Raw genomic sequence first — 13,888 nt, 5'->3', positions numbered from 1 at the left:
GTGAGAAATTAGTTAGAGTTTAGTGAAAAATTAATATAAGTGGGAAATCTATAACAAAAGGCTTTTCTGACTGTCCTGTTTACCTCGATAAGATCATTACAATTGATTAGGTGCCCTGCATCTTAGAGTATTTGCCTTGAATATTACTATAGTCACCAGGAAAGTTGTGCATCAGCGAAATGTCTTTAAACATTTTAGTTTTAGGGAACGGTGGTAGAGAACATGCTTTGGTTTGGAAGCTCGAGCAATCCAAGAGTGTGGGAAAAATATATGTGTGCCCAGGCAACGGTGGTACTGGCAAGGATAGTGAGGGAAAAATTGTTAATGTCCCAGAATTGAATCTCTCTCCTTCCAACTTCGAGAAATTGGCTCAATTTGCTTCGCAACATGAAATTGGTTTGGTCGTTCCCGGTCCAGAGCAACCACTTGTAGATGGAATCTCAGATGTTTTTGCCAAAATTGGTGTACCCGTTTTTGGTCCGTCTGCAAAGGCTGCTGTTTTCGAAGGATCTAAGACGTTCTCCAAAGATTTCATGGCCAGACACAATATCCCAACTGCTCGTTATGCCAATTTTTCAAATTATGATGAAGCTAAGAAATATTTGGATACCGTTGATTACAATGTCGTTTTGAAAGCTGATGGTATCGCTGCCGGCAAAGGTGTTCTTATACCAACTACAAAGGAAGAGGCCCAAGAAGCTTTAAAAGTCATCATGGTTGAAAGACAATTTGGCGCTGCCGGTGATTCTGTTGTTATTGAGGAGTTTTTAGAAGGTGATGAAATTTCTATCCTAACTTTATCCGATGGCTACATTTACTTTAATTTACCGCCAGCCCAAGACCATAAGAGAATTGGCGAAAATGATACTGGACTGAACACTGGTGGAATGGGTGCATATGCACCTGCGCCAGCTGCATCTCCAAAGCTTTTGAAGGAAATCGATTCTGAAATCATCAAACCTAGTATTGATGGTATGAGGAAAGACCGCTTACCATTTGTCGGTGTGTTGTTCACTGGTATAATCCTGACTAAGGATGGTCCAAAAGTTTTGGAGTATAATGTAAGATTCGGTGATCCGGAGACTCAAACTGTTCTTCCGCTTTTGTCAGACGATACAGATTTAGCTGAAGTATTTCTGGCCGCAGCAGAACATAGACTTGACTCAGTGAGTCTCAAGATAAAAGAAAACACTTTTGCTACAACTGTAGTTTTAGCTGCTGGTGGCTATCCAGAGAGCTACGCCAAGGGAGACGAGATTACCATAGATAGAGATAACTTACCTCAAAACACCTTTGTTTTCCACGCAGGTACTGCTAAACGAGCAGATGGTAAGATTGTTACCGCCGGTGGAAGGGTTATTGCTGCTTCTGCAGTTGCTTCAACCTTGAGAGAAGCAGTTGATAGGGCCTATGAAGCAGTTGAATGTATTAAATTCCAAAATAGATACTTTAGAAAGGATATTGCCCACAGAGCTTTCAAAGCTGCGAAATCGTCCGGTATTACTTATGCTGAAGCCGGTGTTTCTGTCGACAATGGTAATGCATTCGTTCAAAAGATCAAAAACAACGTTAAATCTACCTCCCGTCCAGGCGCAGACTCCGATATCGGCGGATTTGGTGGTGTGTTTGACTTGAAAGGAGCAGGGTTCAACCTTGATGATACACTACTGGTCGCAGCTACTGATGGTGTTGGTACAAAATTAATGATTGCCCAAGAATCAAACATTCACGACACTGTTGGTATCGATCTTGTAGCAATGAATGTTAATGATTTAGTTGTTCAGGGTGCTGAGCCATTATTATTTCTGGATTACTTCGCTACAGGAGCCTTAGATATCAAAATTGCCTCAGATTTTGTGTCTGGTGTTGCTGATGGCTGTATTCAAAGTGGGTGCGCATTAGTTGGTGGTGAAACATCCGAAATGCCTGGTATGTATCCTGCTGGCCATTATGATACCAATGGTACTGCTGTTGGTGCCGTTAGAAAGGGTGATATTTTACCCAAGATTGAAGACATGGAGGCAGGGAATGTTCTTTTAGGTCTTGCATCTGACGGTCTTCATTCTAATGGGTTCTCATTGGTGAGAAAGGTTATTGAACACAAAGGATTGTCATATGCTTCTGAATGTCCATGGGATAGTTCAAAGACGTTAGCTGAAGGTACTTTGGTTCCAACTAGAATATATGTCAAACAGCTGTTACCAAGTATCAAAGAGAAATTACTGTTAGGTTTAGCGCACATAACAGGTGGTGGTCTGGTTGAAAACATTCCAAGAGCGCTTCCAAGTCATCTTCAAGCCAAAGTTGATATGTCCACATGGACCATTCCTCCGGTTTTCAAATGGTTTGGAAAAGCTGGTGATATTCCAGTCGATGACATTTTGAAAACATTCAATATGGGTATCGGTATGGTTTTAATTGTTAAGAAGGAGAATGTCTCCAGAGTTAAGGAACTACTAGAGGAAGCTAATGAAACCGTATTTGAAATTGGCTCTTTGGTAACGAAAGAAGAAGGTCAACCTGGCTGTGTTATTGATAACTGTCTAAATCTGTATTAGAGGACATTGTATATTATATTTCGACGTAATGTCATTTTTATCACATAATTGAATATAAAAATTAATTTTTGGATTTAATCCGTTCATAAATAGCCCTTGTGTTCCATAACTGTAATTAAATTCTCAACGTATTGATAAACTCCAAACGAGATACCTCCTGATAGCCCAACTTTGAATAGTCGGGGTACCCAACCCTTCCAAAGATGAGTAAATCCCTCCTCTACAAAAATTCTGTAGGCACAATTTATAGAATTCTTATAACTCTTCCAGGCATATTTACTCTGCATTCTAGTTTTAACAACATCGATTGGTTGCGTTAGCGCTACGACAGAGCAGGATGATAGGAAGCCAAACCCAAATGCGTAAAATTCATTCAACGGTTTCGAAGGTGAAATAAAGTTTTTTAGGGTGGTATAAGTGGTGAACCTGACTGTTGAATTACCAATTTGTCGGAAGATAGTAGGCATCGCACCCTGAAAAAACCCTCTCAGACCTCTCGTTGAGTAGATTTCCTTGAGTGCCGGAAAAAAATGAACTGACGGATGTTTCTCATAATGCATAAAAGTCAACTCGGCTTGCGACAATTTTGGCTTTGGATTGTGAAAGGTGGCCCTAGTGTTTGCTTTATTGGCCACCTTTTGCGCTTCCGGCTCACCAGACAACCTGCTAGAAACCGTCAGAGCATTTTCAATCATCGTCACCTTGATATTCTCGAACGGGATGATCCACATGCTCTCCATGAAGCCCGTTATGGTCCCCGCCGCCAGAAGTCGTGGCCCAGACAGTGCGGCATTGGAGGGCAGACTGGGATCCCGCATAAGTCGACATGCCTTCTCGAATGTGACGAACCTGGAGCTCGTCTTCACCACTGCGCCGACGTTCAGGGCGGAACACCCGGCGAAATACAGCTTGATTGGATGCATCATATTGAACACCGGTGCCGCTGGCAGCGCTCGACGCAGTTGCATTCCCGTCTTGAGAAATTCGAACGGATACGTCGCACTGGTCTGGAAAATCGCAGCCGCGCTGCCTGCAGCTATCTGTGACATTAGCTCATTCTGTATAGATGGAAAAGAAGCCAAACTCACGTTAGTAAACTCTGAATTACACTTGAAACTCCACCGGATTTGGGCGGCAGGCCGCCCAAATCCCACCACATAACACATACTTCTCCTGTCATGACAAGCAGTGGGCACGCACCTAGGTTCAGTAGCGCTAGTACTCCTCAAAAGGCCATGTATTTCCTTCATTTGAGCTTATTCTAACTGTGATTTACATATATGTTCCAATACTATAACATTATCATATTATCGTTCGACGCGATATCACAAGCTCCGTGCCCTAGCTTTTTAGGGTTAGGGCTCAGCCCTAACCCTAGCCCTAAATTCACGTCCTTTTTTTAGGGCTCTCGCCTTCCGCTTCCGGACTGCGTGGAATCCTTGGCTTTTCCGTTGTTGTCTAGTTTTGTCTGATAGCGATTCTGTTCACCAAGGAACCTGACAGCTGGAAGGAAGGGGAGGTGAGATGACAGATTGTGAGAAATGAAGAATTGCAGGTGGCACAGCCAGAGAAACTGATTTGGATTCAGCTAGGTGGTATATGAGTGTCAGACTGACGTTGGCAACAGTTTCGAAGGTGATTAGAGTAGGCTCCAGTTTGAATTTGGTATCGCAAAATCGGAAAATAATGAGTAGTGCAGCAGAGTTCCCATATGGTAAGGTATTCGCAAAGATCGATGAATTAAAACCACAATTCATTGATACGCTTGGGAAAGCAGTTAAGATTCCAGCGGTCTCCGGAGACGAGAGCCTGAGACCTATGGTTGTGAGGAAGGCGCATTTCCTCGTCGGGGAGTTGCAGAGAATTGGGTTCACCGATATTCAGTTAAAACATTTGGGGACGCAACCGCCACCGGTGGAAGATGAAAATCTACAGTTGCCACCCGTGGTTCTGTCACGCTATGGGAACGATCCCAAGAAGAAGACGATTGTTGTTTATGGGCATTACGATGTTCAGCCAGCTTCGTTTGAAGACGGATGGGATACTGAACCTTTCGAGTTATACGTGGATGAGGAAAAGCAGTTGATGAGGGCAAGAGGCAGCACAGATGATACCGGACCTGTTATCGGGTGGTTTAATGTTGTGCAGGCCTACAAGGAATCAGGATTTGAGTTGCCCGTTAACCTGATCACGTGCTTTGAAGGAATGGAGGAATCCGGGTCGATTGGATTGGATGGTCTTATCGTGGAGGAAGCTGACAAGTATTTCAAGGGAACCGATGCGGTTTGCATTAGTGACAACTATTGGTTGGGCACCACGAAGCCGGTTTTAACGTACGGTTTGAGAGGATGCAACTACTATCAGACGACGATTGAGGGGCCCGGTGCTGATTTACATTCGGGTATATTTGGTGGTATTATAGCAGAACCCATGGTCGATTTAGTTCAGGTTTTGGGATCGCTGGTTGATTCAAAAGGTAAAATCCTGATTGATGGTGTTGATGACATGGTGGCTCCGCTAACAGAAAAGGAAGCTAAGTTATACGATGGGATCGATTTCACTTTGGACGACTTGAATGCTGCCAGTGGTTCAGACACAAGCCTGTACAAAAATCCAAAAGACATCTTGATGCACAGATGGAGATATCCTTCTTTGTCGCTCCATGGTGTGGAAGGAGCGTTTTCTTCACAAGGTGCAAAAACTGTTGTTCCTGCAAAAGTCCATGGTAAATTCTCTATTAGAACTGTTCCTGACATGGACTCTGAAAAATTAAATAAGCTGGTTATTGCCCATTGTGATAAAGTCTTTAGCAAGCTGGAATCTCCAAACACTTGTAAAACCGAGTTGATACATGATGGCGATTACTGGATTTCTGACCCTAACAACACATCTTTCACTGCGGCTTCAAAGGCAACTGAATTGGTATACGGAGTCAGTCCAGACTTGACTAGAGAAGGTGGTTCCATTCCTATCACGCTGACATTTGAGCAGCAATTGAAAACGAGCGTATTGCTGTTACCAATGGGCAGAGGTGATGATGGTGCACACTCCGTTAACGAAAAGCTAGATATTAGCAACTATGTTAATGGGATGAAAACTATGGCAGCCTATTTGCATTACTATGCCGTTGCAGAAGGAAAGTAAAGCAAAATTCGGTACAAAAAATTTGTAAGTCAATTAAGAAGAATTCAAAGACATTTGAAAATAAATAGATAAATATTTAACATGTCATTTAATCAATGAACTCGAACTTTCAAATATTAACTTACATCTTCAAATTATAAAATATGAAGATATCTTCTGAACTTAGCTCTTTGAGACGCTCAAGAACCAATGCAGCTGGCTTTGAACGTATGGTTGGTGAATTGACCACGATGTGGAGCCACGAGAATTTTATGACCTCCTCCGCTTACAAAGAATCATCTGTTCTTTTATATAGATATATCACTTATCGTTTACCCGACTTTAGCGCGGATGTAAATGCCTTAGCGCTCCTTCAGAAATATTCAAGGCTTCGAATACTGACAGATGCATGTTGCAATAGATCAGCCGCTGTTGTTTCTATTCATTACTTATAAGCAGATAAGCCGTAAAACTGTTTCTGCCTAAGCCAGTTTTTTTTTATACTGCAATCTCGTTTGCTGAGCTACCAATGGATCAGGAGGGTCAGTACCCGTTGACGCAAGAGTTTCAGAAGATACTGTTGTCTTCGGCTCCATCCACTTTGGTTTCGGCAATTGATGCTGGAAATATCTCTTCTAAGAGTGGTACATTTTCTGCATCCGATGAAAGTACATTTGATTTAGACCCACAAGTGTTTGATAAATGGGTTCCCTTTTTAAGGACAAGTGTTGAGAATAAAAACTTGGAATCTGCTACTGATGAATTGTGTAGCTCTGTAGACGACAATTTCGATGGATTGGAAACTCAACTACTTCAAGATGCTAAATTGAATGACAAACTGAAGAATTCTATTGGACAGATATCAAAAATTCAGGATATAATCGATAACTCGTTATTGCAAGAAGTGAATGACCTACAAGAAAACCTTACGTATTCCACAAACGAAGTAATCATGAAAAAGCAGGCATACGTTAGTAATAAGAAGACATCGTTGAAGATATCAGAGGCAACGATATTGATTACTAAAGTTTTGCAGATTTTAGAATTATCAAACAAATGCCAAGAGCTCATAGTCGAAGCAGATTTTTTCAAAGCGTTACAAAACTTGGATAGTCTCGAGAAAATATACTTACAAGACTTCAAAAACTATAATTTCCAATTTTTGAAGGAGATCTACGACTCCATTCCGTTTTTGAAGTCTGCTATCAAGGATGAATGTATCAACAAAATTAAAAACTCCTTCAACGTAAATTTGGGTAAAAATCTCAGTCATGTTGGAGAGGCTACATTTAACGTATATAGTAAAGAGTTGGTACCTGAATGGCTAGAAAAGAAAGACACAATGAAATTGGGAATTTTCAAATTCAATTCTCCGGTCGAAATATCATTAAGAAATGAAAGTACCCTTGAGAAAATTAATCTAGAAAGCTTTTTTCATCTGAATGAATTCCATGATTCAATTCTCATTTTTCAAAGCTTAAATCAACAACCATACCTAATCTCCGAATTTACCAAGGAATATAACTTCAGGAAGACAAAGTTAATAGATCCACTTCTATGGAAAAAATCTCAAAAACAAACATCTAATGGTAATCTTGATATTTCAAGTGATCCATTCGCTCAGCAACTAAATCTAGAAAGCTTCAAGGCCTATTTCCTCAAACTTCTTGGCTTTCTGTTGTATGACATAAACTTGAATAAATCAACAGACTTCATATTAGCAAATAACAATTACAACTCTACTAATGAATTCTGGGATGGTTTACTGAAACGTTTAGAACCCTATCTGAAATATTTTTTGAATGAGAAACTTAAATCTGAGCAAGAGTTGGTGGAGTTTAAGGACTTTATGGGGATTTACATTTCCATTCTAGAAAACTTCAAAGTGAACATTGAACCATTATACAATATTCTGATATCCGTGTTTGGTAGTTATTGCCAGTTAAACATATTGGAGTTACAAAAAGAATTCGAGATATTATTGAATGACGACGACTTTATGCCTCTAACCATTAATGACCGAACTCTGTATGAAAAAGTACTGAAAATTTGTTGGATTAAAGAAGATGAGATAACCAAAATACAAGAGTCTGCTATGAAGCAGAATGGTGAATTTATAGTAACATTACCGTTTTCGCCTCTATACCCTATGACATACACACTACTTAAAAAAACTTATAGCAAGTTAGTGCATTTCATTGGAAGTTATTACCGGCACGAATTGCACACTTTAAGCAACACACTGGTGAAAACTATGGACACTATCTTTAGCAAAGTTATTAATGAAAAGATCAGGGGTAAGTTAGACACTACATCAAGGGAAGAGATTGCACAAATCCTTGTCAATCTTGATTACTTTGTCATAGCAGCTAAGGAGTTTAGTGCACTTATGTCAAAAGAAAATATCATGCAAAACCCAGCTATGGAGATCAAACTGTCATCCATAAGAAGCTATGCAGAAAGCCGCAAATATGCCGAGACAAAGCTGATACAGCTGATTGACTCAAAGGTTTCAGATATTTTGGAAACCGTTGAATTAGACTGGCAAGCGTCTACAGCTCGTAATGATCCTGATATTTCAATTGTGGATATAGCCCAGTTCTTGGAAATGATGTTCTCCTCGACATTGGTAAATCTTCCCTATAGTGTACAAACCTTGCTGATCTTCAGGGAATTTGATTCCTTAACCAGTCAATTTCTGGAGATTTTGCTTCACGGCACTCCGACACATCTTTCACAGGAAAGTGTCCATAATTTTGAGGTCGACATGAAATATTTGGAAAGCATTATACCAAGAATTTTCCCAACAACCGAAGATGAAAGCAGTAGAAATGTGGGAGAAATTCAATCACCCTTGACTGTCAATTCACCTTCAATAAATGGGTTTGGCCGCTCGATAAATTCCATAGAAAACAACATCAAGTCATTGCAAGCCACATTTACAGAGTTAAAACAGTGTATCGAGCTTCTGAAGAACAACAACTTTGAAGAATATGCTGATCCTGAGGTGAGGCCTAGAAAATACCCCCGTGTTAGGCCGGAAGATGCAAACTTATTGATCCGCAAAGTTCAGCAATCTCGCATGCATACTACGTCTAGTCTAGAAGAGGAAAATAATCTCTTACCATATGATGACAGTCAACGAGATGGATCTAGCAGCAGAATTGCCAAATTTTTCAATAGACACTAAAATAACATTGTATAGAAAAGTTTACTTTCTGCCTTTTTTTTTCAAGGCAGTGAAAAAATATCATAGAGCGCATCTCTGCATTGATGTGCCACATCGCTAACATAAAGATCAAACAACTTACTTCAAAAGACGATAGTGAGTTCAATTTAGTGGATTTACAGAGAATGGTCAATAAAAGGTCTCTCGAGCAACCCAATGGCTCAAAAAAGAAGAAGGTAAGTTAGTATTTTTTTATGACGACAAGCTAGTTGTGCATCGACTAACTTTTAGGTATAGTTTAAACTTTCGTCAGGATTCCTAGATCCTTCAACATCGGGCGTATATGCTACGTGCGCCAGAAAGCATGAAAAGCAGGCGGCCCAGGAATTAGGCTTGCTCTTTGAAGAAAAGGTGGAGGAAATGTACGGCGACCAGTTGGAAAATGCGGATGAGAAGACCGAAATCGAGAACCAAGAATCTTGTGATTCCAAACAGAAGCTGTCCATAGAGGAAGAGATTAATCGTGAACTGTCGGAATTGCAAGACAAAAACAAATCCAAGAATGAAAGCAAAAACAATAAGAAAGAGGTCCTTCAGTTCATTCATCTGGATTGCGAATGTGTCATATTTTGTAAAACCAGGAAACCTGTCATACCAGAGCAGTTTGTGCACAGTCTAATTGAAAATCTTGCTGATCCTGCAAACATGGAGAAGCGGACAAGGTATATTCAAAAACTGACACCTATAACCTCTTCATGTAGCGCCAGTATGGATCAATTAATCAAATTAGCCGAACGTGTATTAGCACCTCATTTCCATGGTGAAAATGGCAGCAAACATTACAAATTTGCAGTGGAAGTAACAAGACGAAATTTCAATACTTTTGAAAGACTTGACATTATTAAACAAGTGGTTGCTCAAGTGATCCAGAATGGTAAATATAACCATGAGGTAAATTTGAAAGATTACGACAAACTGATATTAATAGAATGCTTTAAAAATAATATAGGAATGTCCGTTGTAGATGGTGACTATTCAAAGAGCTATAAAAAGTACAACGTGCAACAAATTTATGAAGCTAAGATGAAAGAACATGCAAAAAAGTAAATGAGTTCGATAACATGTAAAATAATTGTGTACGCTTTATTTTATCATATTGTAAAAGATTTTAAACCCTTGTTGTAGTCTATGCGGGTTTCCCATGCCAGCCAATCACTTCTCGTATTAGGAATCAATCCCATAGAGTTCAGTTTTCTAATTCCAATATACATCAAGGCTCCTTGACAAACAACGAATACTAACATAGCCATATATATCTGACCCTCAATCAGCGGGTTGCCCATAACCGGTCTGAATACATTTCTAACGCCAAATATTGCCTTTATAGGACCTGATAATAACATAAGAGCCGTCATTATCGGAATGATCTGCAATGATGTCCCGGACATATATGACATGAAAATGTTCATTGGCACTGCTTTTGCTGGTTGAAATGCAATTCCCCATGCCTTTTGTAGCTGCAGTCTTCCTATCTGCTGAGACTTCTCTTCAGGTGTCACTTGCTGCTTGTGTATACCTATTGGCTCAGCATTCTTTTGAAGCGGTGTAAACCCTTCTGGTAAGGGCAATGTCTTGGAAGAAACTATCTTCATTGAAGAAATGTGTTTGTTATCTACCAAATTCAATGCCCATTGATGTGCTTCAGGCTTCATATCGGCAAGGATTTTCTGTTTTTCCTTCTGCTAATTCTAAGTTAGTGGTGAAGATTGTCGGAATTACCTTTGATATCATAAATAAAATAATTTCTCGAACTATGATAAAGAAAAGTTCGAAAAGGTTAGACAATATACTACAAAGCTAGAGCATTATTCCACTACTTAAATCTCGATAATCCACGTAATCGTCAGGGACATTCCTCATAACGAGTTCCTCGTCCCCCGGGCCGATTCGAGTTGTAACCAAAAGTGCGCTGACAGTGAAGAAGGCGATAATCTGAAAAGTATTGAAAGCTGCAATGAACTTCAGAACTCTCTTGAACCAAATGGATTGGAGAATACCAAAAAGCTTCGTTTTAGTTTTGGCATATAACGAGCTTGACAAACGTTTCACTCTAGCATTGAAAGTCTCATAGCACTCCATTGTCAATTCACGTTCAACTACTACCACACTTGCTTTATCAATAGTCTGCATAGCATAACTGGGTGGTGGGTCATGATCCCTATTCCAGCAAGGTGGCGCTTCCCCACTGAAGTTCATTTTCACTCTTAAACTGACTCTACATCTAAACTTGTAGAGCAGGCAGTATCGCATACATTACCAGCACCTTGCCTTTATAATCACAAGCTGTTGATGTCTCACATCCCTCATTTTACTGACTCTATCTTCTCTGCCATATTTCAGATACTTTTAGCAACATTTGCAATGAAGAATAATATTGTAGAAACTTGTTGTAACATTGATTTTAACGGCTTTACCTGACAATACTGTGGAACAGCCGTCAATGTTAAAAGAGAGATCCCAAGAGGTTACTAAGTTTCCACGTAATAAAATTTTGGTTGCATTCAGCAAATATGAGAAACATGAGAAAGAAGTAGTTCTCAAAAGTGTATTTGGTGAGTTGTCCAAGGATACTTTTGGGAATGAACAGAAAATCCTGAAAGGTCTAACCTGGAAAACCAAATACTATACGTTGGTATATGATCTGTATATCGATGAGTATGAAAGTTTGAAGGACTGGCTTGCTGATTTGAAAAGCGATGAGTACATCGAATTGAGAGACGTCCTTGCAGGAATAATGGTCTTTGATAAATTTACCGACACACTGCAATTTCAAGATATTTCGCAGATACTAGAGACTCCAGAGCTTGAGAAGTGCTTCAAAATTTGTTGCAACGTTGACAAACATGCCGATGGGCTAGGAATGAGTAAAATCAATGATGAATTTGCCCAACGTCTGACAACTTTGGAAGTCGTCAACTGGAGCACCTGCGATGAGCTTGACGAATACGGTGAAAAGAACGGCAAGGCAAGAATTAAAGAAATCATAGACACACACGATTGGTCTGCGTGTAGCGTACCACTCGAATTGGCTAATTCAAATGACATTCCAGCTGGAGATACCGAAGCTGAGGATGACCTTAATATAGAAGTGATCTTGAGAAAATTGCAACAGGCTCGTTTGCGCTTTGCCAGCCAGGAGCTTGATGAAAAGGACGCATCCACTTTGGCTGAAGAAGTAGCCGGTGAAATAATGAAATATGTTTGAAGAAATCATTTCATTACTGTTATTTAGAAATGCTGATTTCTATAAAATGATAATGCAACAGGTAAAAACAAAACGAGCACAACCTTATTAAAAAGGTCGAGCAAAGGGGTAGAGTGGAAGCTTGGGTTCTGTACATTTAGTAATAATAAATAGAACTCACTGATATACAACAATGGCAGCATCAAATATGTCATGAATTTCCATACAATACCAAACTTCCTCCTTTTGATACCTTTGAAAAGATTGCACCAGTGGCAATACGCCTGCGAAAATCCTAATCCTAAAATAAATGCGGAATATGCTGCACTTTTCAAAACTTGGGCAAACTCGTAATCATCGTAGTAGTGCATTACAAACACAAAGTATAAGAAATTAAAGTCCTTCAAGGAAGTAGCTGAACACAGTCCTCCTATGAACCCGTGAAATTTCAAAGACAGTAAAAACTCACCAATACTGCAGAGTACCATCGAATAGCACAGATACTCATGAATGCCTCCTGGAAGGAATTTAGTCCCAACCAAAGGAAACAAGACCATCCATCGCATGACCAAGGAGAAATACACCAATGTGGATAATATCCTGAATAGCTGGTAGAGCTTATAAATAAAGGGAACAGACTTTTGAGACGCCATCGCGTAATGACCTCTGATATCTCTTGTTTTTTCTATTATCAATTAGATTATGCCGAAAATGCCTTTATTGTCTTATGTTTAACGCTTTCTCAATACGTGTTTATTAAAAAAATGGAAATTTCAAATCACTTAACCAGATGGCAAAAGTAAACACAAGCCGAGTGGCTCTTTGTGATACCGAGCTAATATGGTCTTTAGGATATTGATGTACTGCTGTCTGCTTTTGGCTAGTGCGACAGTTGTTTATGGCTTCACGCCTGAGGAAGTTGAAATATTTCAGGTTCAAGGTGAACTTTTGAAGAAATATGGCCCTGATATGGACTTTTACAAATTTTTAAAGCTGCCTCAATTGAGAGATTCAACCTCGAAGGAGATTGTCAAGAATTTAAGAAGGCTATCAAAGAAATATCATCCTGATAGAAACAAAAAGTATAAAAAGCTGTACGAAAAGCTGAACATTATCAGTAATATTCTTTCAGATCACTCTCGTAGAAAGACTTATGACTATTACTTAAGGAATGGGTTTCCTGACTATAATTACTCCAAGGGTGGTTTCTTTTTCAAAAGAGTGCAGCCAAAAACTGGCGTTTTAGCATTGTTTATCTTTATTGCCGCCAGTATTATTCATTACGTTCTTTTAAGGCTTCAGAATAGTAGCAACAAAAAAAGAATAGAAAATTTCATTAAACAATGCAAGGACAATGATGACACTAATGGACTAGGTGAGAGGATGCTTACTTTCAAACAGTATGAAGATGCTGATCCGAAAGAAATACTTGTATCCTTGGGTGACGTATATGTATTGGAATCCGACGGTAAAAAAACACTGATATCGACAAAGGATGTTCCTGATCCCACGATTTTTGACACTATCTTCTTTAAACTACCTCTCTTTTTCTGGAGATCGACCGTCACTAGACTTTTCTCAAAGAGTGAACCAGTAAAAGAGGGGAGAGTAGAGGCAGAAGCTTCAGATGAATCTGGATCAGTATCAACAGCGGACAATGGCCAGAAAAAAATCAAGAAGCGGAAGAAGAATACTCCTACAACTTCTCGTGAAAAGCTGGTTTTACCTAGCGGTGAAACTGCATATTCTCGTAAGAAGCGTTAGTCTCAATAAAAAAAGATTGAATACTGTGTT

The 13,888-nt window shown here is 39.6% G+C and overlaps 10 protein-coding genes across 10 annotated transcripts; 6 read left to right on the top strand and 4 right to left on the bottom strand.

Moving 5' to 3' along the window:
• Positions 1–179: 179 nt before the first annotated feature.
• On the top strand, positions 180–2,558 carry ADE57 (bifunctional aminoimidazole ribotide synthase/glycinamide ribotide synthase; the record flags this gene model as incomplete). Its single annotated transcript, XM_037290437.1, has 1 exon — positions 180–2,558. One exon carries the CDS (start codon positions 180–182, stop codon positions 2,556–2,558), a length of 2,379 nt encoding a protein of 792 aa, XP_037146332.1.
• An 83-nt stretch (positions 2,559–2,641) lies between these two features.
• On the bottom strand, positions 2,642–3,738 carry MRX20 (Mrx20p; the record flags this gene model as incomplete). The annotated part of the gene is made up of 2 exons (XM_037290436.1): positions 2,642–3,616; positions 3,727–3,738. 2 exons carry the CDS (start codon positions 3,736–3,738, stop codon positions 2,642–2,644), a joined length of 987 nt encoding a protein of 328 aa, XP_037146331.1.
• A 419-nt stretch (positions 3,739–4,157) lies between these two features.
• DUG1 (metallodipeptidase) lies at positions 4,158–5,702 on the top strand (the record flags this gene model as incomplete). The annotated part of the gene is made up of 1 exon (XM_037290435.1): positions 4,158–5,702. One exon carries the CDS (start codon positions 4,158–4,160, stop codon positions 5,700–5,702), a length of 1,545 nt encoding a protein of 514 aa, XP_037146330.1.
• Positions 5,703–6,210: 508 nt separating this feature from the next.
• Positions 6,211–8,871, top strand: SEC15 (Rab GTPase-binding exocyst subunit SEC15; the record flags this gene model as incomplete). The annotated part of the gene is made up of 1 exon (XM_037290434.1): positions 6,211–8,871. One exon carries the CDS (start codon positions 6,211–6,213, stop codon positions 8,869–8,871), a length of 2,661 nt encoding a protein of 886 aa, XP_037146329.1.
• Positions 8,872–9,035: 164 nt separating this feature from the next.
• On the top strand, positions 9,036–9,957 carry TAN1 (putative tRNA acetyltransferase; the record flags this gene model as incomplete). The annotated part of the gene is made up of 2 exons (XM_037290433.1): positions 9,036–9,086; positions 9,148–9,957. 2 exons carry the CDS (start codon positions 9,036–9,038, stop codon positions 9,955–9,957), a joined length of 861 nt encoding a protein of 286 aa, XP_037146328.1.
• A 44-nt stretch (positions 9,958–10,001) lies between these two features.
• On the bottom strand, positions 10,002–10,562 carry EMC4 (chaperone EMC4; the record flags this gene model as incomplete). Its single annotated transcript, XM_037290432.1, has 1 exon — positions 10,002–10,562. The coding sequence occupies one exon, from the start codon at positions 10,560–10,562 to the stop codon at positions 10,002–10,004; it is 561 nt and encodes a 186-aa protein (XP_037146327.1).
• A 145-nt stretch (positions 10,563–10,707) lies between these two features.
• On the bottom strand, positions 10,708–11,160 carry HG535_0G04840 (uncharacterized protein; the record flags this gene model as incomplete). The annotated part of the gene is made up of 1 exon (XM_037290431.1): positions 10,708–11,160. The coding sequence occupies one exon, from the start codon at positions 11,158–11,160 to the stop codon at positions 10,708–10,710; it is 453 nt and encodes a 150-aa protein (XP_037146326.1).
• Positions 11,161–11,350: 190 nt separating this feature from the next.
• On the top strand, positions 11,351–12,115 carry IRC6 (Irc6p; the record flags this gene model as incomplete). Its single annotated transcript, XM_037290430.1, has 1 exon — positions 11,351–12,115. The coding sequence occupies one exon, from the start codon at positions 11,351–11,353 to the stop codon at positions 12,113–12,115; it is 765 nt and encodes a 254-aa protein (XP_037146325.1).
• Positions 12,116–12,138: 23 nt separating this feature from the next.
• KEG1 (Keg1p) lies at positions 12,139–12,747 on the bottom strand (the record flags this gene model as incomplete). Its single annotated transcript, XM_037290429.1, has 1 exon — positions 12,139–12,747. One exon carries the CDS (start codon positions 12,745–12,747, stop codon positions 12,139–12,141), a length of 609 nt encoding a protein of 202 aa, XP_037146324.1.
• A 187-nt stretch (positions 12,748–12,934) lies between these two features.
• Positions 12,935–13,858, top strand: ERJ5 (Erj5p; the record flags this gene model as incomplete). Its single annotated transcript, XM_037290428.1, has 1 exon — positions 12,935–13,858. One exon carries the CDS (start codon positions 12,935–12,937, stop codon positions 13,856–13,858), a length of 924 nt encoding a protein of 307 aa, XP_037146323.1.
• Between the last annotated feature and the right edge of the window lie 30 nt (positions 13,859–13,888).

Source organism: Zygotorulaspora mrakii, chromosome 7 (genome assembly GCF_013402915.1).
Source record: "Zygotorulaspora mrakii chromosome 7, complete sequence".
Lineage (NCBI taxonomy): Eukaryota > Fungi > Ascomycota > Saccharomycetes > Saccharomycetales > Saccharomycetaceae > Zygotorulaspora > Zygotorulaspora mrakii.
This window is presented reverse-complemented; position numbering and strand designations above follow the sequence as displayed.